The sequence below is a fragment of the Rhincodon typus genome, chromosome 6 (genome assembly GCF_021869965.1).
Source record: "Rhincodon typus isolate 14 chromosome 6, sRhiTyp1.1, whole genome shotgun sequence".
Classification (NCBI taxonomy): domain Eukaryota; kingdom Metazoa; phylum Chordata; class Chondrichthyes; order Orectolobiformes; family Rhincodontidae; genus Rhincodon; species Rhincodon typus.
This window is the reverse complement of record NC_063337.1, coordinates 91,512,941-91,535,711: the sequence shown is the minus strand read 5'-3', so window position 1 is coordinate 91,535,711 and position 22,771 is coordinate 91,512,941. Positions and strand designations below refer to the sequence as shown.

At 41.2% G+C, this 22,771-nt stretch overlaps 1 protein-coding gene and 1 long non-coding RNA gene across 2 annotated transcripts; one reads left to right on the top strand and one right to left on the bottom strand.

Moving 5' to 3' along the window:
* The first annotated feature begins 2,941 nt into the window (after window positions 1-2,941).
* Window positions 2,942-3,985, top strand: LOC125483253. Its single transcript, XR_007262199.1, has 2 exons — window positions 2,942-3,100; window positions 3,837-3,985. It is a non-coding gene; the product is annotated as an uncharacterized LOC125483253 (long non-coding RNA).
* Window positions 3,986-6,333: 2,348 nt separating this feature from the next.
* Window positions 6,334-22,338, bottom strand: LOC125483346 (solute carrier family 15 member 1-like). The gene is made up of 9 exons (XM_048598259.1): window positions 22,256-22,338; window positions 21,043-21,165; window positions 20,341-20,490; window positions 17,778-17,824; window positions 17,469-17,576; window positions 14,639-14,735; window positions 11,919-12,065; window positions 9,282-9,389; window positions 6,334-7,163 (listed from the first exon to the last, which is right to left on the bottom strand). The coding sequence occupies exons 1-9, from the start codon at window positions 22,322-22,324 to the stop codon at window positions 7,008-7,010; spliced, it is 1,005 nt and encodes a 334-aa protein (XP_048454216.1). The 5' UTR covers window positions 22,325-22,338; the 3' UTR covers window positions 6,334-7,007.
* Window positions 22,339-22,771: the final 433 nt, after the last annotated feature.

The window sequence follows — 22,771 nt, the reverse complement described above, 5'->3', positions numbered from 1 at the left end:
CACTTTTCCCTGCAACCGCAGGAAGTGCTACACCTGCCCCCATACCTCCTCCCTCACCCCCATCCCAGGCCCCAAGAAGACTTTCCACATCAAGCAGATGTTCACCTGCACATCTGCCAATGTGGTATACTGCATCCGCTGTACCCGGTGTGGCTTCCTCTACATCGGGGAAACCAAGCGGAGACTCGGGGACCGCTTTGCAGAACACCTACGCTCGGTTCGCAATAAACAACTGCACCTCCCAGTCGCGAACCATTTCAACTCCCCCTCCCATTCCTCAGATGACATGTCCATCCTGGGCCTCCTGCAGTGCCACAACGATGCCACCCGAAGGTTGCAGCAGCAGCAACTCATATTCCGCTTGGGAACCCTGCAGCCCAATGGTATCAATGTGGATTTCACAAGCTTCAAAATCTCCCCTCCCACTACCGCATCCCAAAACCAGTCCAGCTCGTCCCCGCCTCCCTAACCTGTTCTTCCTCCCACCTATCCCCTCCTCCCACCTCAAGCCGCACCCCCATCTCCTACCTGCCAACCTCATCCTGCCCCCTTGACCTGTCCGTCCTCCCTGGACTGACCTATTCCCTCCCTAACTCTCCACCTACACTCACCTTTACTGGCTCCATCCCTGCCTCTTTGACCTGTCTGTTTCCTCTCCACCTATCCTCTCCTCTAGCCATCTTCTATCTGCCTCCCCCTCGCTCCCTATTTATTTCAGAACCCCCTTCCCCTCCCCCATTTCTGATGAAGGTCTAGGCCTGAAACGTCAGCCTTTTTGCTCCTATGATGCTGCTTGGCCTGCTGTGTTCATCCAGCTCTGCACCTTGTTTTCACAACTAACATGCATTATCTGACCTAAAATGTCACCTCTTCATTGCATTGATAGAACCTTTAGGTCTCTCAGGGCAGTGACTTGAAAAGAATTTGGGGATTTACATAATCAATTAATCAATTAAAAACTTCTAACTGATTAAAGATTTAACAGCATCTTAGGTTTGTTTAATACATCCTCATCAGTGGTGTGACCCTTAGATGTTTTACTTATAAATTCTGTGTCTGATACTACCTCTCTCATTAACACCTGAAGAAGGACTGAGGCTCCGAAAGCTTGTGTTTTCAAATAAACCTGTTGGACTATAACCTGGTGTTGTGTGATTTCTGACCTTATCTCTTCGACTGTATGACCCTAATATGCATTGTTTTCCAATATTAGATTCAACCATAAGAGGGCAATAGTTGCATTTTTGTTGGCTTCTGAGAATGTACTTAACAACATCTTCTTCAACTCAGATTCTGTTTGAGTTTTAGCAATGTTCTAGAATCTTGCAACACAGGAAGAAACCCTTCAGCCCATCATGTCTGTGCTGATTTTCACAAAGAACTATCCAATCAATACCATCTTCCCAACCCCCAGCTCTCGCCCAAAGCCCTGTAATTTTTTTCTTTGGAAGTTTGTTTTCAACCTGCTTCCAGCACATTTTTCAAGCAGTGCATTCCCAGTTTAAAACAAATTTGGTGTCAAAAAATTCTCATTATCTATCTTCTGGTTCTTTTGCCATTAGCTTAAATCTATTACCAATTGCTCTGCACCCTAGTTTCTTGAAAGAAGTGGCTGCAAGGATAGTGGATGCATTGTCAGCTTCGAAAATGTCCTCAATTCTGGAAAGATCCCAGTGGACTGAAAAATCTGCAAAGTAACATCCCTATTCAAACAGAAATTAGGAAACTGCATGGTAATTAGCCTAAATCTTAGCAGTTCTGAGGAAGGGTTACTGGACTCGAAACGTTAATTCTGATTTCTCTCCATAGATGCTGCCAGACCTGCTGAGCTTTTCCTGCAATTTCTACTTTTGTTTCTGATTTCCAGCATCTGCAGTTCTTTTGGTTTTTATTTAGTCTAAATCTTCCATTAGGAAAATGCTGGAATCCATTAATAAAGCAAGCAATAGCAGAGCATGTAAAAAATTATACTATGATCAGGCAGAGTCAACATTTCTTTACGAAAGGTAAGTTTTGTTTGACTTCCCAAAAGTACTTTGCAACTTACATTAATTATTTTTATAATTCTCTTATTGCTGCCAATTTATGCACAGCAATATCTCACAACCAGTAAATGTGTTCTACTCATGCAATGACCTGTCAGCAATTTATCAAGTGTTGCAATAGATATGAAATAACAGATTTATAGGACAATAGAAACTCAATGTAGATTAAGAGTCAATTTTCTGTGTCACTGCACAGAGAGGTAAGGACAGTGTATCACTCATGAAGCAGAATTAGCATTCAGGGGAAAATAAATCTTTGACTATGTATTTAAAATATGTATTTAAAATATGAATTTGATGAAATGCTTTCATTCATATTTTGTGCACAACCTTGATTTTCTATTGACAACACTGTGGAGCTGGAGGAACACAGCAGGCCAGGCAGCATCAGAGGAACTGGAAAGTTGATGTTTCGGGTCGGGACCCTTCTTCAGAAATGGGGAGGGGGCAGGGAGCTGGGACATAAATAGAGAGAGGAGGGGTGGGGCTGGGGAAGGTAGGTGGGATGGTTATAGGTGAGCGCAAGTAGGGAGTGGTGGGGATTGGTCAATGGGATGGGTGGGGCAGACAGGCGGGAGAGCAGATGGACAGGTTGTGTCAGGTCAAGATGGCGGGGATGAGAGCTGTTACTGCATTGTTTATCCATAAGGATACCAACCTGGCCACTAATAATAATTGCAAAAGGGATTCAAACATCAAAAGTTGCTTTCATTTTCTTAAATACCATAGAACTTACAGGACATCTGCAATATATTAAGAATCCTGTGTTTAGGTACAGTTTATTAAACCTTACATGTTGTCAGATAAGTACAAATTCTTCTGTCCATATTTACAGTAGAAAATATCTATGTAAACTTGTCATGCTGTAATTCCACTCTCCAGCCAGTGATGGCATTGTAGCTCATCAGCCAGCTGAGAAACTCCAATTAATCCTACTTCTCTGAAACCATATGTGGTGATGTTTCAAACAGACTCGGAGACCGTTTCGTAGAGCATCTGCTATTGATTCATATCAGTGGAGGGTGAATGACGAGAGAATATTCTCCAATCAGAAGGTAGCCGGTTGTAGCAACATAGGGGCAGACCCTGTCTTGATTCATTTAACTATGTTAGAGGTATTGTGTTTATATTTGAGTTTTTGTTGAGGTCTTTGATATATTTTCAGAATTGGTGGGTGCCTGGGCATTTACCAACGTTTGGGAACCTATGTCATTCAGCTCTTTGAGTTTGATGCGTTGATCATAGATAATTAATAGATCTTGGCTCATTTATATACATGCCTCATTTATCCCTGATTCTCAAAAATTTTTCCAACAAAAAAAAATCTATATCTAATTAACTCTGTGGCAGGTTTTAGTGTGAGATTTAAAGGTTTCTACTTCCCTTTGTTTCAGGGAGTGTTCCCTGTCATCATCCCTGTTAAGCCTGACTGTAATTTTAAGGTGACTCGCCCTTGTTCTGGACACTTCCATCAGAGGAAATCTGAGGAAATATCTGCTCTATCAATTCCTCTAAACATATAAAACCTCTCAATTAGATCACCCTTTAATACTATACACCAGAGGAAAGACAAGCCTGATCTATTCAACCAGTCCTTATCATTCAGCACCCAAAGGGTTAAAATACCAGCCACTCCATTAATCTGATTGCAAATACTGTGAATGTTTTCATTGCAGGAAGATGTGATGTAAAGGGGGAAGGATGTTGTGTATTTGGTAAGTATATTGGACTGTCACTTTTAAGAGTCTGATCACATAACGTCATGGTGATGCCTGATTTCTTTCTTCACAGATGCTACCAGACCTGCTGTGCTTTTCCAGCAACTGCTGTTTTTGATCATGGTGATGTCATTGGCCATTTTGGGTGGGAAACAGCTTAGTCCACCCTTACTGCCTGCAGATTGAACACCTCCTTAATAAAGCTCCTGCTGTTGTTAAACATTTCGGCCTCCTGGTCTTTCTTCCAGCGTAACATACTTGGCATCACATGAGCACTGAAACTCATCACACAAATTTATTTGTGTGGAAGGCAAAATCTCTTTCTGTCTTGACAACAGTACCCTGAGAAGATCAATTTGTATTTATTGGTGGAGGTGGGTACAATTATAATATTTAAAAGACATCTGGATGAGTATATGAATAGGAAGGGTTTAGAGGAATATGGGCGAAATGCTGGCAAATTGTACTAGATTAATTTAGGATATCTGGTTGGCATGGTTGAATTGGACTGAAGGGTCTGTTTCCATGCTGTACAACTCTATGACTCTCTTACTCTAAGTGATTGTGTGGTTACTGTGATCAGCAGGGGTGTGTTCCCTGCCAAATTTTCAGGCAACAAGGCAGGTTAATTTACATAGCGATAGTAAGAACTGCCAATGCTGGAGTCAGAGATAACACAGTGTGGAGCTGGAGGAACACAGCAGGTCAGGCAGCATCAGAGGAGCAGGAAAGTTGATGTTTCGGGTTGGGACCCTTCTTCAGAAATCTGAAAAGCTTTGCTCCAGTCCTTTATGAAGTCAGTTATCCCCATCCCAGGGGTAATTATTTAATCTCTAGGAACACTTTTACCATTTGTTCGAAGTTTTAATCCTATGTTTGTGCAGGTAATTTGTTTTTTTCATGTTGGGTTTGTTAACAAGTCATTTAAATTCTCACTGGTTTTCAGTTGTGGCTTTAATTCAGTTCTGTGCAAGTGAATACAGTTGCCATTTAAAATTTCTCAATCTATTAAATATATCAAAAGATGTTGCTCGTTATAGGAAAGATGTGGAAGCTTTAGAGAGGATGCAGAGGAGATTTACCAGGAAGCTGCCTGGACTGGAGGGCAGGTCTTATGAGGAAAGGTTGAGGGAGCTAGGGCTTTTTTCATTGGAGCGAAGAAGGATGACAGGTGACTTGACAGAGGTGTACAAGATGATGAGGCATAGATAGAGTGGATAGCCAGAGACTTTTTCCCAGGGCGGAAATGACTATTATGAGGGGGCATAATTTTAAAGTGATTGGATGAAGGTATAGGGAGATGTCAGAGGTAGGTTCTTTACACACAGAGTGGTGGGTGCGTGGAATGTGCTGCCGGCAGTGGTAGTGGAGTCAGATATTTTAGAGACTTTTAAGCGACTCTTGGATAGACACATGGAGGATAGTGAAATGTGGGTTGTTTGATCTTAGTAGGATAATAGGTCGGCACAACATCGTGGGCCAAAGGGCCTGTACTGTTCTGTGTTCTATGTTCTATGTGTTTAATTTAGCATGTACAATTAATGAGCTACAAATCCTTACAGTATTTTTAAACCAAAGAATGCTTAAAAACCTTAGCAAGTCTGGCAGCATCTGTGCAGGAAGAAAGAGTGAGCGTTTTGTGTCCAAAATTACTTTTCCTTGGGAAACAGAGTTAGCATTCTGTGTCTGAAATGACTTTTCCAGCAAGTCTGTCTACATCTGTAGAACTACTGTTTCTCTCTGCTCAGATGCTGCCAGACCTACTGAGTTTTTCCAACACTGTTTTTATTTAAGATTGTTAAACATCTGCAGTATTTGCTTTCATTTTACTTCAGGTTAGTTGCATTTGATGTAGTGTGCTGACTGGTTTTGAGGAATTTTTCGGGGGTTCCTATCAAACATTGCTTTGCACTTTCATTTGGACTTGGAAATCGTTGTTCTATCATTTTGTCAGTGCCTGTACTGACCACTGGTGTTCACCAAGTTACCAGGTTGTCTGTATGAAGAAATGATTAGAAGTCTGATTGTTTTTCTCGGGTGTAAAGGCATTAGGCAAAAGGTAACCAAGTAAAAAGTGGTCAAGTTAATGGTGAAAGGCGTTCTGCACCTTCCAAATCCACAACCGCCACTATCTAGGTTGTCAAGAGCAGCAGACATGTGGGAACATCACCACCTCCACATTCCCTTCCAAGTTACAAATCATCCTGACTTGGAAATATATTGGCCACTCCTTCACCAGTCATAAAATCCTGGAGCTTGCCTTCTAATAAACTCCTGTGGGTGTATCTACTCCACAAGGACTGCAGTGGTTCATGAAGGCAGCTCGTCACCACCTTCTCCAGAAAAGATAAGGATGTGCAATAATATGTGTGGCAATGCCCACAGCCCAATTATGTTTTTTCTTAAAAGTACTAGGTTGAAGTAACTATGTGGTCAATGTATAAAGCTCAGAGACAATTTTCTCAGAAAATATGATAAATATATGCAATTTGAAGGAAATAACTTACAAAAAAAAGGAACCAGACTTTCAGTACACGTATATACATGTCATCTTTATTTTTTATGCCTTCTTTCAATATTCATGATTCCTTAAAATGCATTCCTCCCATCCTTTCTTCTCTGAGAACTCTGACTGCTGCTAATAGAATCCCTTCTGAACTGCTATTTATTTTGGCAAACTCTGCTTCACTGGCTGACATTCCGTTTAAAAAGAACAAAAGTAAGGTCATATTAAAATACTTTTAGAAATTGCTGATCAGCTGGCCTCTTTTTTTTGATATTTAAAGATTGTGCAAAAATATTCGGAATGAACAAATATTTTCTGGAATATTACAGCATCTTGTCTAAAAAGATTAGAATTGTACATGTTTCTCATATAAAATGGTTAGCATTTGATGTTCAGATTTACAGCCTATCAAACATGGAGTAACATGAAAGAACATGGGGAATTGCAATGGACATTTCAGTCCACTATTTGTTTTCAGCCTTTAGAAATAACACTGAAGCACTATTTGAAAGCATTTGGGAAAAAGTGCCCACTGTGAGAGAATTCTAACACAATTACCAGGAAATCAAGGCAAGTTGTCGTGTTATTTATATCTCTTGCAGAGACAGGCTGACTGAAGGCCAGTTGTTCTCAGGCCATAATGTCCATTTGCACTTAAATTATGTCTGGCTATACTTTACAATACATTCTGTTTGCTCCATTTCAGAGGTTTGATTGAGCCATAGGAATTGTTCCATTCTAATAATTAGACGTTTTCCCTAGATCCTCAGCTTTCTTCTTTGTTATTTCTTCTTCTACTTGAGCTGGATCCACATAAGTGTAGAAATAGGCCATGAAAGCGAATATCATGCAGACAGCTATCAATAATGCAGCAAATAAGATATACTCAGCCCACTATGCAAGAAAGAAAAGACAATGATGATTAGCAATGCAATCAATTCATTTTCTGTCTAACATTCTTTCTAAATGCTTTTGTTTTGTGTTTTGTGTGGCCTGTTAATTTCACTATATGTCACCCTTCAGATGGTCGCATGGTCATACACAGTTTAATGCTAATACAGAATTAGTCTCATATGACACAAAACATAAAAAAAAACCTGTAGTCTATTTATGCATTGGATCATTGATAACGTTTTGAAGCATCGGTTTCTGTTCACATCACGCTGCAGTTATATTCTAAATTACGAAGTGAACTGAACTTCACATTAAACCCAGTTCACAGCAGACAATTATGTTCAATGGGTCGCCAAGGCCACCGACAAAGAACTCAGCTTTGGAATGTCTCTGGAAAGCATGATAAGTCACTGAATCTTTCCCTTTTGCACTCACCAGGACAAACTCAAGAATGCCAAACTTTAAATGATCATAACCATTTAAACTGCCTGAGAATAGGATACTGATTGGTTTGCAAGTTGACTCTGATTGACATTGCCATAGAGAAAACAATGGGGAATTATAGGCTTGCCAAGCTCTTGGGAATTAGAAAAAACGCACAAGGCTTCCACCCCACCAACCTCCGGATCCAACGGATCATCCTCCGACACTTCCGCCATCTGCAATCCGACCCCACCACCAAAGACATTTTTCCCTCCCCACCCTTATCTGCCTTCCGGAGGGAACACTCTCTCCGTGACTCCCTTGTCCCCTCCACACTCCCCTCCAGCCCCACCACACCCGGCACTTTTCCCTGCAACCGCAGGAAGTGCTACACCTGCCCCCATACCTTCTCCCTCACCCCCATCCCAGGCCCCAAGAAGACTTTCCACATCAAGCAGATGTTCACCTGCACGCCTGTCAATGTGGTATACTGCATCCGCTGTACCCATTGTGGCCTCCTCTACATCGGGGAAACCAAGCGGAGGCTCGGGGACCGCTTTGCAGAACACCTACGCTCGGTTCGCAATAAACAACTGCGCCTCCCAGTCACGAACCATTTCAACTCCCCCTCCCATTCCTCAGACGACATGTCCATCCTGGGCCTCCTGCAGTGCCACAACGATGCCACCCGAAGGAACAGCACCTCATATTCCGCTTGGGAACCCTGCAGCCCAATGGTATCAATGTAGATTTCGCAAGCTTCAAAATCTCCCTTCCCACTACCGCATCCCAAAACCAGTCCAGCTCGTCCCCGCCTCCCTAACCTGTTCTTCCTCCCACCTATCCCCTCCTCCCACCTCAAGCCGCACCCCCATCTCCTACCTACTAACCTCATCCTGCCCCCTTGACCTGTCCGTCCTCCCTGGACTGACCTATCCCCTCCCTAACTCCTCACCTACACTCACCTTTACTGGCTCCATCCCCACCTCTTCGACCTGTTTGTTTCCTCTCCACCTGTCCTCTCCTCTATCCATCTTCTATCCGCCTCCCCCTCTCTCCCTATTTATTTCAGAACCCCCTTCCCCTCCCCCATTTCTGATGAAGGGTCTAGGCCCGAAACGTCAGCCTTTCTGCTCCTATGATACTGCTTAGCCTGCTGTGTTCATCCAGCTCTGCACCTTGTTGTCTCGGATTCTCCAGCATCTGCAGTTCCTACTATCTCTTGAACATATCCCTATTGTTTGCTGAGATTGGAAGAATGGTCCATGTAGTGCAGTGGTATTCATGTGGTATTCTTCAATGTTATCAATACCACTCATTCTCAAGAAGAAACAGCAGTGTTGTTTGATACTGAGCCAAACACCTTCCACATTGCCATGCAAATAATGCCCAACACCAAAACTCAGGAAAATGCAACAACCACATCAATGTTACATTTCTACATCTTAGTGGAGTAACACCATTCCTCACAATGGTTATTGTGTGGTTGCCGAACCAGGTTTCCAATTTGATCTTAATTGTCTTACATTGCAGGTCCATATTCAGTTCAATCACAGGGTAGAGGTGGAAGGAGGAGGAAGAGTCAATGAGGGATATTGTAATATTGTATTTGTCTAATGTTGCAAAGAAGCTAACATTGTGATCCAGCAAACAGCAAATCCGTGTAGATTTGTTTCCTTCCCATTATCCACATACCTGTTCCTGAATAGTCGAAGCTTCTGCTACTATTAACACGACAATGTTACCAATTGCATTAGTCAACAACCAACCAGCCTGGAGTACTGATTTCATGTTGGAAGGTGCCTAAAAAACAAATGATGAGAAATTAAGCAAAAATCTTCTGGTCTATGATAAGAGTTAAAACCTCTTGGAATTTTTAATATAGTAATAAAAATACAGGCAGATGTAGAGAGCAAATTTACTCTGCTCCAGTCATGTCCAACAGTATTACTACAGCATTTCCTGCAAAATTAGCACTGGGACAGGCAGCCTGGTCTAAGTCAGTGCTTATGTTCCACATGTAGTCTCGTCCCACTCTCTAATTAAATTCATTCCATCAATATATAATTCCACCCCTTTCTCCCTCATGCTGCAGCAAGGCAAAGTAGGATAGACAGGAGCCAAAACACCAAAACAGACCAGTTAGCCCAAAAGTTCTGTCTCCATGCTATAAATTCTAGGTTTCTAAAAAATTATTCATTGAATGAGGGCATTTATTGCGCACCACTAATTAGCCGCAAGGAGATGGTGTTGCTGAACCACCTTCTTGAATGTAACTGAGTGGCAAACTAGGCCACTTCAGGGGGCAGGTAGAAGTCAACAGCATTGATGTGGTTCTAGAGTCACACATTTTATTTTATTTTAAAAATATACTTTATTCATAAAAAAATCTTTATATGCATAAGTAGTCACTAGAGCAGTTTGAATTTGTACAGTCTTTGCATACGGAGATCAAACAAACCCAAGGCATTTCTTACTTATACAAGATTACATTTACATACATTTGAGGTAGCGGGAGGGCCCGATAACTGAATAGATCCCCAATAAACTTTGGCAGAAGGACCTTGGACAGGTGGCCATTCCCCACTGCACCAATGGCAACAACTACCCCAAGTTTTAGTGCATCCCTCAGCACATAGTCCTGGACCTTGGAGTGTGCCAGTCTGCAACACTCAGTCAAGGTCAACACCTTGCTCTGGAAGACCAAAGAGCAACATTCACTGAGTTCACCAGACGCAGTCGATGTTTATCTCGCTGTGTGTCCCGGGGAACAGCCCATCCAGCAGAGTCCTGTGTCACAGGTCTGCTCAGGATGAACCTCGCCAAGAACCACTGCATCTCTCTCCAGACTTCCTTTCCACTGGCATATTCCAGAAGGAGATGTGAGACAGTCTCTACCCTGTCACAGCCACTCCAAGGGCAGTGTGCGGTGGCACAGAGAGTCTGGGCGCACACAAAGGATCTCACAGGTAGTGCCCTTCACACCACCAGCCAAGCAATGCTGTGGTGCTTCTTGGAAAGTTGTGGTGATGATGCGTTCTAGAGTCACACATAAACCTCACCATTTAAGGATGGCTGATTTCCTTTCCTGATGATCACTCATGCATCAGATGTGTCTTTAGGTCAATCCACTAAATTCATGGTCAAATTTACTACTAACTTTTTCATCTTGATTTATTTAATTAACTGAATTTAAGTTCCCCACCTGCTGTGGTGCAATTTGAGTTCCGATTTTTGGATCATTAGTGGAAGTCTCTGTATTCTTAGATCAGTAACTTAACCACAATGCCTAATTATGTCTAATCAACATTTCAGCTAACCTGACATCTTACTATCCAATCCATTTAACTATTGACATTTCCCTGAGTTATATCATCTCCTTCATAAAAGGTGAATACTATTGGGTTACTAGCCGGGTTGAAGCTTAGAAATACAAAGTAGGATATAATTTGCACTGTCATAGTCATAGAGTCATAGAGATGTGCAGCACGGAAACAGACTCTTTGGTCCAACTTGTCCATGTCAACCAAATAAATCTAGTCCCATTTGCCAGCATTTTGCCCATATACCTATCCAGATGCATTTTAAATGTTGTAATTGTACCAGCCTTCACCACTTCCCCTGGCAGTTCATTCCATACACACACCAACCTCTGCGTGAAAAAGTTGCCCCTTAGGTCCATTTTAAATCTTTGCCCCTCACTTTAAAGCAATGCCCTTTAGTTTTGGACTCCCTATCCTGGGGAAAAGACCTTGTCTTTTTACCCTATCCATGCCCCTCATGATTTTCTAAACTTCTATAGGGTCACCCCTCAACCTCCAACACTCCAGTGAAAATAACCCCAGCCTCTTCAGCCTCTCCCTGTAGCTCAATACCTCCAACCCTGGCATCATCCTTGTAAATCTTTTTTGAACCCTTTCAAGTTTGACAATATCATTCCTATAGCAAGGAGATCAGAATTGCACACAGTATTCCAAAAGTAGCCTAACCAATCTCCTGTACAGCTGCAAAATGACCTCCCAACTCCTATACTCAATGCACTGATCAATAAAGGTAAGTTCTTGATAACTGATCTATGGAAAGTAGCTGTTCATGATTTGGTGTTGTTTAGCACAATATTAAGGATCTGTCAATCTTGATAAAATATCAAATGTTCAGCCCTTGATGGAAGCCCCAAAGATGGATGGGTCTCTTGGAAGCAACACCTGTTATGTACAAATCTTTGCTCTCACTCTATTCTTTCAGATTGCAGCACAAGCTTCAGATTGAATTGTCAATATCCTGGAAATACACCACGTTGAAAGTTTTTCGCCATTAAAAATGGTTACCTACCTGTGAGTAGGAGAACGCTAGACCAGTGACGGAGAAAACCACTTCACCACTTGTGATGAGAAGGTATTGGGGAATCTGCCATGCCATGTGGACAGTGTTTGGTTTGATTTCTTCAATGTAATTTAGTTTAAAATTATCTCTGTGACACTTAACAGAGAAAACATACGACACTGTCATATATGCGGGAAAATATGCAACACAGTTTGAAAGTCACAATGTACATTCAACATACTCCAAAAGGAAAGGCCAGTAGCGATGCAACACAGGAAGAAGAGGCTACTCAGTCCCTCAAAACCATTCTGTTTTTCCAATAAGATCACAGCTGATCTGTATCTTAACTCCACCTGTCCCCACCAGCACCATCCTACTACTGGTTTCATAACCCTGAATACCCTGCCCTAATGAAAATCTTCCTCAATCTCAGTTTTGAAATTTCAATTGACCCCAACAGCAATTTGTCACAAGGAGAAGTCCAGATTTCCACCATCCTTTGAGGAAGTGCTTTCTGATTCCTCTGTAGGATGTAGCTGTTGTTGACAAAGTTGATGTTTTTTTGCCCATATTTTTGCCCTTAATAAAGTGGTGTTTGAGCCACCTTTTTGAAGCATTAATCCCCTGAATAATCCACTCTAATTGTAGGGTTCTGCCCCCTTGTTCTGGTCTTCCTCACCAGAGAAATAATTTTTCTTTATCAAACCCTATCTAGTCTTTTAATCATCCTAAGCATCCCAATCACATTGCCCATTAATGTTCTATGCATAAAGGTATACAAGATCAGCTCATGCCTTTGTGGTTTAAGCTTTTCAATGCTGTTTATAATTCATTAATGGGATCAGGACATCACTGGATAGGCAAGATTTTTTATTGTCCATCTCTAATTGCCCAGAGGGCAGTTCCAAGTCAACCACATTGCTGTGGGTCTGGAGTCACGTGTAGGCCAGAACAATTAAGGATGGCAGTTTCCTTCCCTGAAGGGCATTAGTGAACCATCCTCAGAATAGATGGAGGTATATTCTCAAAGTCAATGATCTTTTGCTCCTTTTCTATTATGTGTGTGGGATTTTACTTGCTATACTCTCCCAAATATTGGCTCGAGTCCACGATGCTTTCCTTAAAACTCTTATTGGAGATAACCCTTGATTGACAATTACCTCCATTAATGTGACTAAGGACTGCTGACAACCATGATAAGCTGCCTAGACTTGTGTCTGCACTAGATGGCATGGCAAGACAGCAGGACTGTGAGTCTGGTAGCTCTGGCTGAAGGTCAAGGTTCAGATCAGAGATGCTGTGAACATCCAGGTAGGCTCCAATGAGTGAACATTATGATAGCAAGTAAACAGTCCAGAGAGTCACCCTGGTCCAGTCCATGAGCTGGGAGCATGCTCCTGATCTCTCAGGGTCTTTGCTGCAGCATTACAATGGAAATTGTCATTGAAGTCTGAGGTACAACATTGGAGTGCAGGAGTAAATGGATCAAAGATGAGCCATGAGGGGCCTGAGAGACTGGCACATATCAGATGCCTTGGGTGAATTTGGCCAGTGTCCATGGGGCATGACCTGAAATGTTGGGGTCTAGTGTCCAATTTGGAGATCTTTTGGAGCAAGCAGTGAACTGGAGTTCTCAAGTACCTGCTCTGACTTTCATGTCAAGGATGGGTGAGGTGTCACTGCCCATGGAGGGTGGTAGGAAAGAAAGCTGTATATTAATGAGGATAGATTTTCGGTTCATAAGCCATAGTGCCCCTCTTAACAGAAACTTGCTGCTGTCTTGTGTGACTCACGTCTCAACATCCAGAACTTAGTTAAAAAATGCAACAAGTTGCTCCCAACGTTGAGAATGGCCTTGCTGGGAATTTACTGGATTTCTCAGCATAGTCCATGTCACTATAAGATTCGGTCCTATGTTTTTCATTGGCTAAAATGGGATTTAAACATCATGAAGAAAGGCGTTGTCTGAATGCCAGTTCCTTTCTTTAAAGAATTTGACTTGTTTTAACTCATTTAAAAGTAATTGTTTTCTCTCTCCCTCTGTTTTAGTCAATGAGGAAATCTATTCCCAGGTTTCTGCTAAAGTCATCTTATAAATAAGCAATAATCTCTGAAGGTGAATTGTTTGCCAGTGCATTCTGTATTTTCAATGATACACTGGCAAGGCCAATACCTCAAAAGATGTGATTTCTATTTATAATGTGTTGTTTCACTGATGTTGCACGATCAGTTCACCTGTGTTAAGGTACATTTTAGTAAATATGCAAAAAACAAACATAAAAGCTTTGTGCTCAAAACTATTACTTTTCCAGAACACCATTTTAATACAATCAGATATTTGACTATTTAAAACATCAAACCCTGCATTTATGTAGCACTTTTAATGTAACTAAATGTTCCAAGATGTATCGTAGGAGCAAAATTGAACACCGAGCTGCATCACATGCTATTAGGCCATAGGGTTAAAAGCTGAGCAAAGACGTAGTATTTTAAACGAATGAAGGGAAGAGGGGTTTTGGAGGGGGATTCCATAACTTTGGCATTTGATGGTACAGCAACCAATCCAATGTTGTGATTAAAATCAGAGGGCAGCAAAGATTTGACAGAGTTGTAGGCTGAAAGAGGATATGGGGCTAGAAAGGATAGTTTTTCTCTGGGGAAACAGTTTTATGAATAAAATTGAAATGCCACATGAATGAGAACCAGCTTGTCACAAATGAACTACTCACTGTTTCATTAATGATGATTGTGAAAGCGCTTCCAAAACCAAATTCCTTTGATGTTTGTTTACATTTTATTCCATCAATGATGTATGAGATTCTTTTCCTAAGTGAGACAGAAACTTGAACATGAATAGTTTACAGTCAACAAAGTTTGGTTGCATTAACCACACTTTGTTCTGATTCTCACTTGCTACTTTGCTTTCTTTTCTCTCATGTATTGCCACTAAATTCATTGCAATTTCTATGGACAATGGGATTAATTTAGAGACCCCACACTTCCAGTGGGAAGCAGTTCTTAAAGAAGGAACACATTCTGGACACAGCTTCATTATTCTTACTCTCTATCTTCTACATTGTCATGATCCCAGCTGATAATAATCTTGAATAATTCAAATTCCAGGTGAAACCATCTTGATAGGCCATAAGGTTTACATTTGCAATTTGGTTACCATGGCAGTCAGTCACTTAGCATATTCATAAAAGTCTGCCAATCTACTTTTAATAACAGCATAAAAATCTATTGCATGAGGGAAATAAGAAAAAAATTTAATGTATAAATATATATACAAATTGAAAGGATATTCTTATAAGCAGTCAAAAAGAAAGATTCAACACTTGTCCCAGCAATTTCTTTTAGAGATACTCAACCCCAATGAATTATCATTCTCATCTTGACACAATGATTTCTTACTCAACTGACAAGGTCACATGCGTTTCTATTCAGCAACTTTCTGCACATTGACCAGATGTGATCATGTATAGACATAGGCAAACTCACTAATTTTTGTCTCTGAACTCTAAGTAAAAATATCATGGCTTTTTCTAGTTAGTTTGACCTCCTAAACAGCTCATCCGCTGGTGGGAATCTTTTCTAAGCTTGAACCTGCTTCTCTCCTCTGGCCTCTCTTTCTCTGAGTGGTAAAAGCTCAAAGTAGTAAATATTTCAGCACAAACCACATCAGGTACCTTGTCTAATCATTTGACTTAAGTATCCAATTGACAAGCTCACCCTGAATCCCATGTGACCTAACATTACTAACTGGTCTATCATGTGTAACCTTGTTGAAGGCTTTACTAAAGTCCAAGTAAACAACGTCAACTTCTCTGCCCTCATCAATCTTTTTGGCAACTTTCCTAAAAAACTCAGTCAAGTTTGTATACACAATTTTCCTCACACAAAACCATGCTGGCTATCCTTAATCAATTTTTACCTCTATAAATATCCACAAATCCTATCTTTTATAAATTACCCACAAATCAACAAATTACCCACAAGTGAAGTCAGATTTACAGGTCTATAGTTCCCCAGTTCCTCCTTACCGCCTTTCTTAAACAAAGGTACAACATTAGCCACCCTCCAGTTGTCAGGCACCTCACCCATAGCTATAGATGATGCAAATATTTCTACAAGGGGACTTGCAATTTTCTCCCTTACTTCCCACAAAATTCTGGGATATATTAGATCAGGTCCCGAAGATTTATCCACCTTTATATTCTCTAAGACCTCCCAAACTTCCTCTTCTGGAATGCTAACTGTTTCTAAAACACCAAAATTTGTTTCTCTGCATTCTCTGGACTCCATTTCTTTCTCCACAGTAAAAACTGGTGCGAAATATTCATTTAGCATGTCTCCCATCTCTTCATTTTCAACACAAAGATGACCCCCTTGATCTTTAAGATGTTCTACCCTCCCTCTAGTTACCCTTTTGCTCTTAATGTATTCAACTCAACCTCTCATTCAATTCCCTTATTTTTCTGCTTAAACTACCAGGAGTCCCAGGTAAAATTAAAGAATAATTCAAATCAAAATTAAACTACTTAAAAATTACTCACACATCTCATATTTTACATGGTTATGCCTTATCCTGTGATGTACTGTGAAGTAATACTGTTGTTGTTAAAGTTCTGCAATTCAACAGCATTTCTTTCCAAAGCCTGTTTTTCTATAGAGTATGAAAGGCATTACAACATTTCCTGAATGTAACCCATTGACTAAATTGGACTAACTCCTCTAATCAACCCAAAGTCAGTAACAGAACCAACATTACAATGGTAACCTTTTTTGCAGTTTATGTGATGGGGATAGGAGAGGAGATACACATCACCTGACTATCTCATTGCCCTGGGCTGTTTATGAGATCAGTACCCAATGGGTTTAAACAGCTTTTAGCTGAACAGGAATTCTTTGTGGATCAGGTCCAATGCAAGGATGAGAGATTGAAGGAATTTTATAAGGGTCATTCATCCATATCTTGATGGATTGTGAGGTGTCCGCCTGGTCAGTGGCTTTATAACAATAAAATGATTAAAAGAGCTTAATTGTACCTTTTTCCATGGCAACAGAAAGATTAGAAGGGATTCAAATGAGCTAAGTGTACCCTCTCAGCTCCATGTCATTCATCTCATGTCACTTGTGTTCTTTTTAACGTTTAGTGATATATGAGTGACATGCATGAAGTGTAGAGATCAAAGGGAGAATTGGTTTAAGAGTTTTGAGTATGTGGAGTATGCTGTACTCAAATTGTGGATCATGGGCTCAATAAAGACTTGTATACATGTTTGATGGTGCAGACTGATGATTGTGAGTACGCACATCGACTGGTGTAATATTAAACTCCTGATTTTGCGTTTTTACAACTGAATCTATGTATTTCTCTGTCTAAAATAACAAAATTAATTAGAACAAAAGAGCAACATGATCCAATAGTTGCTACTGAGGTCGTTCCTTATTAGGTAAAATGATTTTAGATCTTCAAAATTGACGGGCAGGAGAAAGAAATCAACACATGCCCCATTAAGGCACAGAGACGGAGTTAAGTTACTAAGAGTCACTTACGTTCCTTTAGTAAACAATGAGTAGTTTGTTGCTGATAATCCATTCAAATCTCCAAAATCTGTACCATCCATTGTGATGTTGGAAACATATGAAAGTGCTGTTGCAAATCTGGATTGAAACCAAATTTAGTTACTTGTCAAAATATTGAATATACCATCAAAAGAAATATTATAAAAGTAGGATGAATGTGCTGAGTTTAGACTGGTAACCATAGGCATAAGAGAGACATGTGCACAACAACATCTTGCATTTACTTATCAGAGCAAAATGGTACAAGGTAAGAAGATGGCCAGTAATGGAGAAAACTACCTGATTGCATTTTTTCCTTCTTCTGGTTTCTGTTCATAATCATCAAGCTGTGAAAAGAAATGTTTACATTAACCTTATTAACCATTGTTGATACACAGTCACTAGTTCATTATTCCAAAATGAAATGAAGAGCTGTGGATGCTGGAAATCTGAAAAAAACACACACAGAAATTGCTGGAGAAACTCAGTGGGAGGGTCGCCAAATTTGAAATGTTAGCTCTGCTTTTTATTCCACAGAAGCTGTCAGAATTTCTCGAGCAATTTCTGATTTTGTTCATTTATGTCACACCGGTGAGGTAATTATTTTCTTGCGTCCTGATGTATTTAACTCAATCTTACAAAGAAGGAAAACCCTGACATTATTCACTTGCACTCACTTTGGAATAGTGTAATAAAATAATTTGATAGCAGAACAAGTTAATGAGCAAAGATCCACTGTGCTCTTATCCAGAGGGGTAGCATGAAAAGTTGCACTTGTCGTTACTTTGAAGACAAGCTTCTAGTTCCAGTTAATACATCTAGTAACTACTACTCTGTTACCTTCTAAGAAATTTATGGATTGATTCTTGGAGCTGGGGCAGGGGGAAGGCGGGGGTGTTGTGGTGTCCAAATTACAGAATATCTCAGATATCTCTAAACAGAATCTGATAATAAAAATAACTAAGGCATTTCTATTTAGTGTTTCACCAATCACCAATCAAGCATAATGGTAAATTAGAATAAAGAGACTTTGACTTACAAAAATTAAGTGCCTTCATTGCAATGAATTTTGCACAGCCTACATCAAACATCCTGTGGCCAACTGAAATTGCCAATTTGCAGGAATCTATGGATTGTTTCCTTAAAGATTTGCACTCATTAAGAACTGGGTATCAACTTTATACTTCACATTAGTACTGATAACTAAGTTACCGGAGCTGATATAGCAATCTACCTGACTCACCACCCTTACATATAGGGCTGATTTTTCAGCCTCGGGCTGCCTATGCCTGTTTTTACATTAGGAAAGAGCTCAGCATTTCTGACAGGAGACTGCACTCAGGACCCCTTCTGAAATGCAGAGCACATTTTAAAGCTGACAGGTTCCTGGTGTGCTGGATTATTTGGTGAAAGTCAACCCATGCCCCCTATTTCAAGCCATCGCTGCTGTATTCTGTGATTTAAATTTCCAGCAACAGAGACAGAGTGCTTGACAGCTCCTGTGAAAGGGTAAGGATGTACGGCAAGTGTGAGGTCAAGGTGCCAGGTGTGTAGGGGGTAGAGTCCCAGAGCACAAGGTGAGACAGGAAAATGATGCCCTATTTAGGATGTCTGGGTTGGAAAGGGATTTTAAGCTGGCGTGGAGGTGCAACACCTGGGTTGCTGGAGGTGTTCAGAGTGTCAGGACATAGGAAGGAGTGGGTGTCTCAGCTCCCATGGGATAGGGAGTGGGGGTGGGAATTGTTGTGGGGTTGGGTCTGGCAAAAGAGACCTGGGGGACGCCAGGTATACAGTGAGGTGACAGAGGTGTGTTGTGTTCCGCAGAGAGGAGGTGTCAGGTCTTGAGGGGAGATGGGGACTATCGGAGAAAGAAAGGAGATGTGTCAGGTCTTGGGCAGAGAGGGAGGGGTGTAGGAGTCCTGGGAGTAGAGGGTTTGGAGCGGTGATGTCAGGTCAGGGTCTGGGTGGTGTTGGGGATTTGGAGGAGGTATAATTGGAGAATGTGTGAGGCAAGTGGGGCGGCACAGTGGCTCAGTGGTTACCACTGCTACCTCACAGCGCCAGGGACCCAGGTTCAATTCCAGCCTCAGGTGACTGTCTGTGTGGAATTTGCACATTCTCCCCATGTCTGCATGGGTTTCCTCCAGGTGCTCCAGTTTCCTCCCACAGTCCAAAGATGTGCAGGTGAGATAGATTAGCCATGCTAAATTGCCTGTAGTATCCAGGGATGTGTAGGCTAGGTGGGATGCTCCTCAGAGGATTGGTGTGGACTTGATGGGCTGAATGGCCTGCTTACACATTGTAGAAAGGAAAGGGATGGGGTTGTGAGTTGAACAGTTACTCAGGAGCTAAACCACATTTTCAATCATCTAACTCCTTTTTAACTAACTGTTTAGCTAACTGCAGCGGAACTTTTGAACTCTTCAATTAAGAAGGACACTGTCAAGGACATCTTGCAACGTTCCCTCTAAGGAGCTCCATGTGCATCAGTCAGCGCCAACACTTGGCTTTTGCATACAGAGACAGACCTCAGGGATCCACACAGCAATCAGAAAAATTACAGGCAACACTGATTCCACATGCAGGGGCATTGCCCAGTACAATTGTCAATTTCCCCGAGTCTGCTACATTGGGGATTGCGCAGTGGCCTGATGCCACAACTCTCACTGGCGCTGCAGAAACTACAATCTGGCCATCAGAAAATCTGGGCCTCTATCCCATCCAGATCATATCCTTGTTACTAAAATAGGAAGTTAATGCTTAAGAAGTATGTCGGCCAAGTTTGTGGGCACCACTTCCTTAATAAGCTAGGAAACATGGTGATGTGAGCATATTACCCCACCTTATCCAGATATATACTAACCAATATCACGTCAGGGTTTGGAAAGTTTGTTATTAGGAGCGTGAGACGTGTTCCATTCCGAATTTCGGGATGAAATGTTTCATTCCTGCCTCCATAGGAAACGCAAACACCTTTTATGTTACTTGTCGGAACAATAGCATAGTCAGTTGCCTGGAAAAGAATAAGCTCAGTGATAGATTGACAAAATAAGCAAGAAATTCAAAAGATACTGGTTTGATTTCAATGAAGTCATATGGTTTGTGAATCTATCTGTTGGTAGATTTGGGTTTTAGGGTTTACTTTGACAAATTCTCCCAGCCTCGTGGTCTAACACCTGAAAAAAATGACAGTTGCAACGTTCACTTCACCTCGAGAATCCCCCAGAAGGCATAGCCCTCCTTAAGATCACTATCTGTGGTTCGCATAGTAGCACTTTGACTCAGAAAACGTCAAGTGGGTTCAACGTTTACAAATTTCTTAGAGGTACAGACAGCATAGCTGCAGAAAGGATGTTTCTTCTGACTGTGGGGTCTGACTAGAGGACAAAGTCTCAGAAGAAAAGGCAAGCTTCCTGAAATGAGGAAGAACTTCTTCACTCAAAGGACGATGAATCTTTGGAATTCTCTACTGATTGTGTTTCTTTCTGCACTGTTTTCCCAATAAATTCAGTAGATGTCATATCTAACTGTAATTATTTGAAGATAGCTCATCATTCCTACATACCTCTGATGGGTTCAGTGAGTAGGAGTTGGAAACTCCATTTAGTGTTACATTGACAGACAAATGACCAACGTTGATGACTTTAATTTGACTTTGATCAGCAGCAGGGAAGATTGGAAGTGTTTTCTGCAGAGAAAGACAATAGATGCAGCTAGGAATGTATCATTCTAATGACAGTTGAGACCAACACTTTTACACTGAACATTTTGTTTCCTATACTACACCACTTCTATAAATAGGATGCAATATTGTTTTTGGTTTTGAAAGGTGTTTAATGACTAAAAAGCAAGCTTCCTTAAAGGCATCACAACAAGATCACATGAGCCACCGAACTCTCAATATCTCTTATAGATTGCAATTACATCACCTTTGTCTTCTTCCAGAGATACGTACAGAAGTGGAATTCTAATCAACATTTCTGGTGAATAATCTTCAAAGGCTGAATGGCCTGCTGTGCGGTAATTACGAAGCTTTTATTTCAATGGTATCACCGACTTTACATTGAACGAGTGGAAAATCAGTGGCCAAAATAGTTTGCAAGGGAGAGAAACAGTAAAGGGAATTGACAGGGTAAATATTGAGACGATGTTTCCCTTGTTGGAGAAACCAGGAGGCACAGAATAAAGTATTACGTATTAAGTATAAAGTATTGATAGTATTACTATCAATGTGTGGTGGGCCAATTAAATGTTGAAGATGTTAGGTGGGGTGCTGAACAAGCAAGCTGTCTTGTCCTGGATGCTGTTGCTTGTTTAACTGAGCGTTGCTGAAGCCTCACTCATCTAGGCAGTGCAAAGCATTCCACCGCACTCCTGACTTGTGTATTGTTGGTGGCGAACAGGCTTTGGAGAATCAAGTGGTGAGTTACTCACTGCAAAATTCCCAGCCTCTGACCTGCTCCTGCATATTTCTGAGATTTACACATGGGCATTACTTGCAGCAGTGAGTGATCATTAATTCCTGAAGACTCCAGGGCAACAGCATGTATACCTGGAGTAGGCAAGTCATGTTAAGGTTTGGAGCCTGCTACTCTCATACATTCCCAGTCTCCTGGAGAGTGTAGGGAGCAGATTTCGGTTCCTTTGTTACTCTGAAATAACTGCAACCAGCACAGTACCTTAGCTGTCACTCTTTTCTTTCTCTGCCAACTGTGCATACATCAACCTCTTTCCCCACCTCCCCACCTCCCAGCCTCCACTGATGTTACGGTACTCACATCAATTTGAATTTGCACCAAAGCAGCAGCAACAAATGCAAAAGCTGCAAGAAACATTCCAATGGTCATCTTTCTCAGGGGCCTGAAGTCAACACAAACAAAATGCAGATATGAATTTTACAGCAGGGAAATTAACCTTTGGCTCAAATGTCCATACATTCAACACATAAAACAGTGACTACTCTACAAATGCCAGGTGCTATATAAATGTAATTAATGCATTTCTCTACCCTCTTTGTATGAGCCTCCACCTACCCCTCTTCATCGCAATCTATCAACATATCCTTTTATTCCATCTTCCTAATGTGTTTGTCTAGCTTCCCCTTAAATATACGTAATCTTCATCTCAATTGCCCTCTTTGGGAATAAGTTTCACTTTCTTTCTGCATGAAGAAATTTCTCATCAATTTCTTGTAAACTATATCAATGACTATCATATTTATGGCTGTTAGTTTTTCATTTGCTCAGAAGTGGAAACATCTTCTCTATGAGTGATTTAGTGAACCCTTTTATAAT

What these genes read in the sequence shown, in the direction of transcription:
- LOC125483346 (XM_048598259.1), bottom strand. Translation starts at nt 22,324, where the DNA reads ATGACCATTGGAATGTTTCTTGCAGCTTTTGCATTTGTTGCTGCTGCT. An exon ending in ACTCACTGAACCCATCAGAG is followed by an intron (nt 20,491 to 21,042) that starts GTATGTAGGAAT and finishes ATTCTTTTCCAG; the next exon opens with GCAACTGACTATGCTATTGT. An exon ending in CAATCATCATTAATGAAACA is followed by an intron (nt 12,066 to 14,638) that starts GTGAGTAGTTCA and finishes TTCTCTGTTAAG; the next exon opens with TGTCACAGAGATAATTTTAA.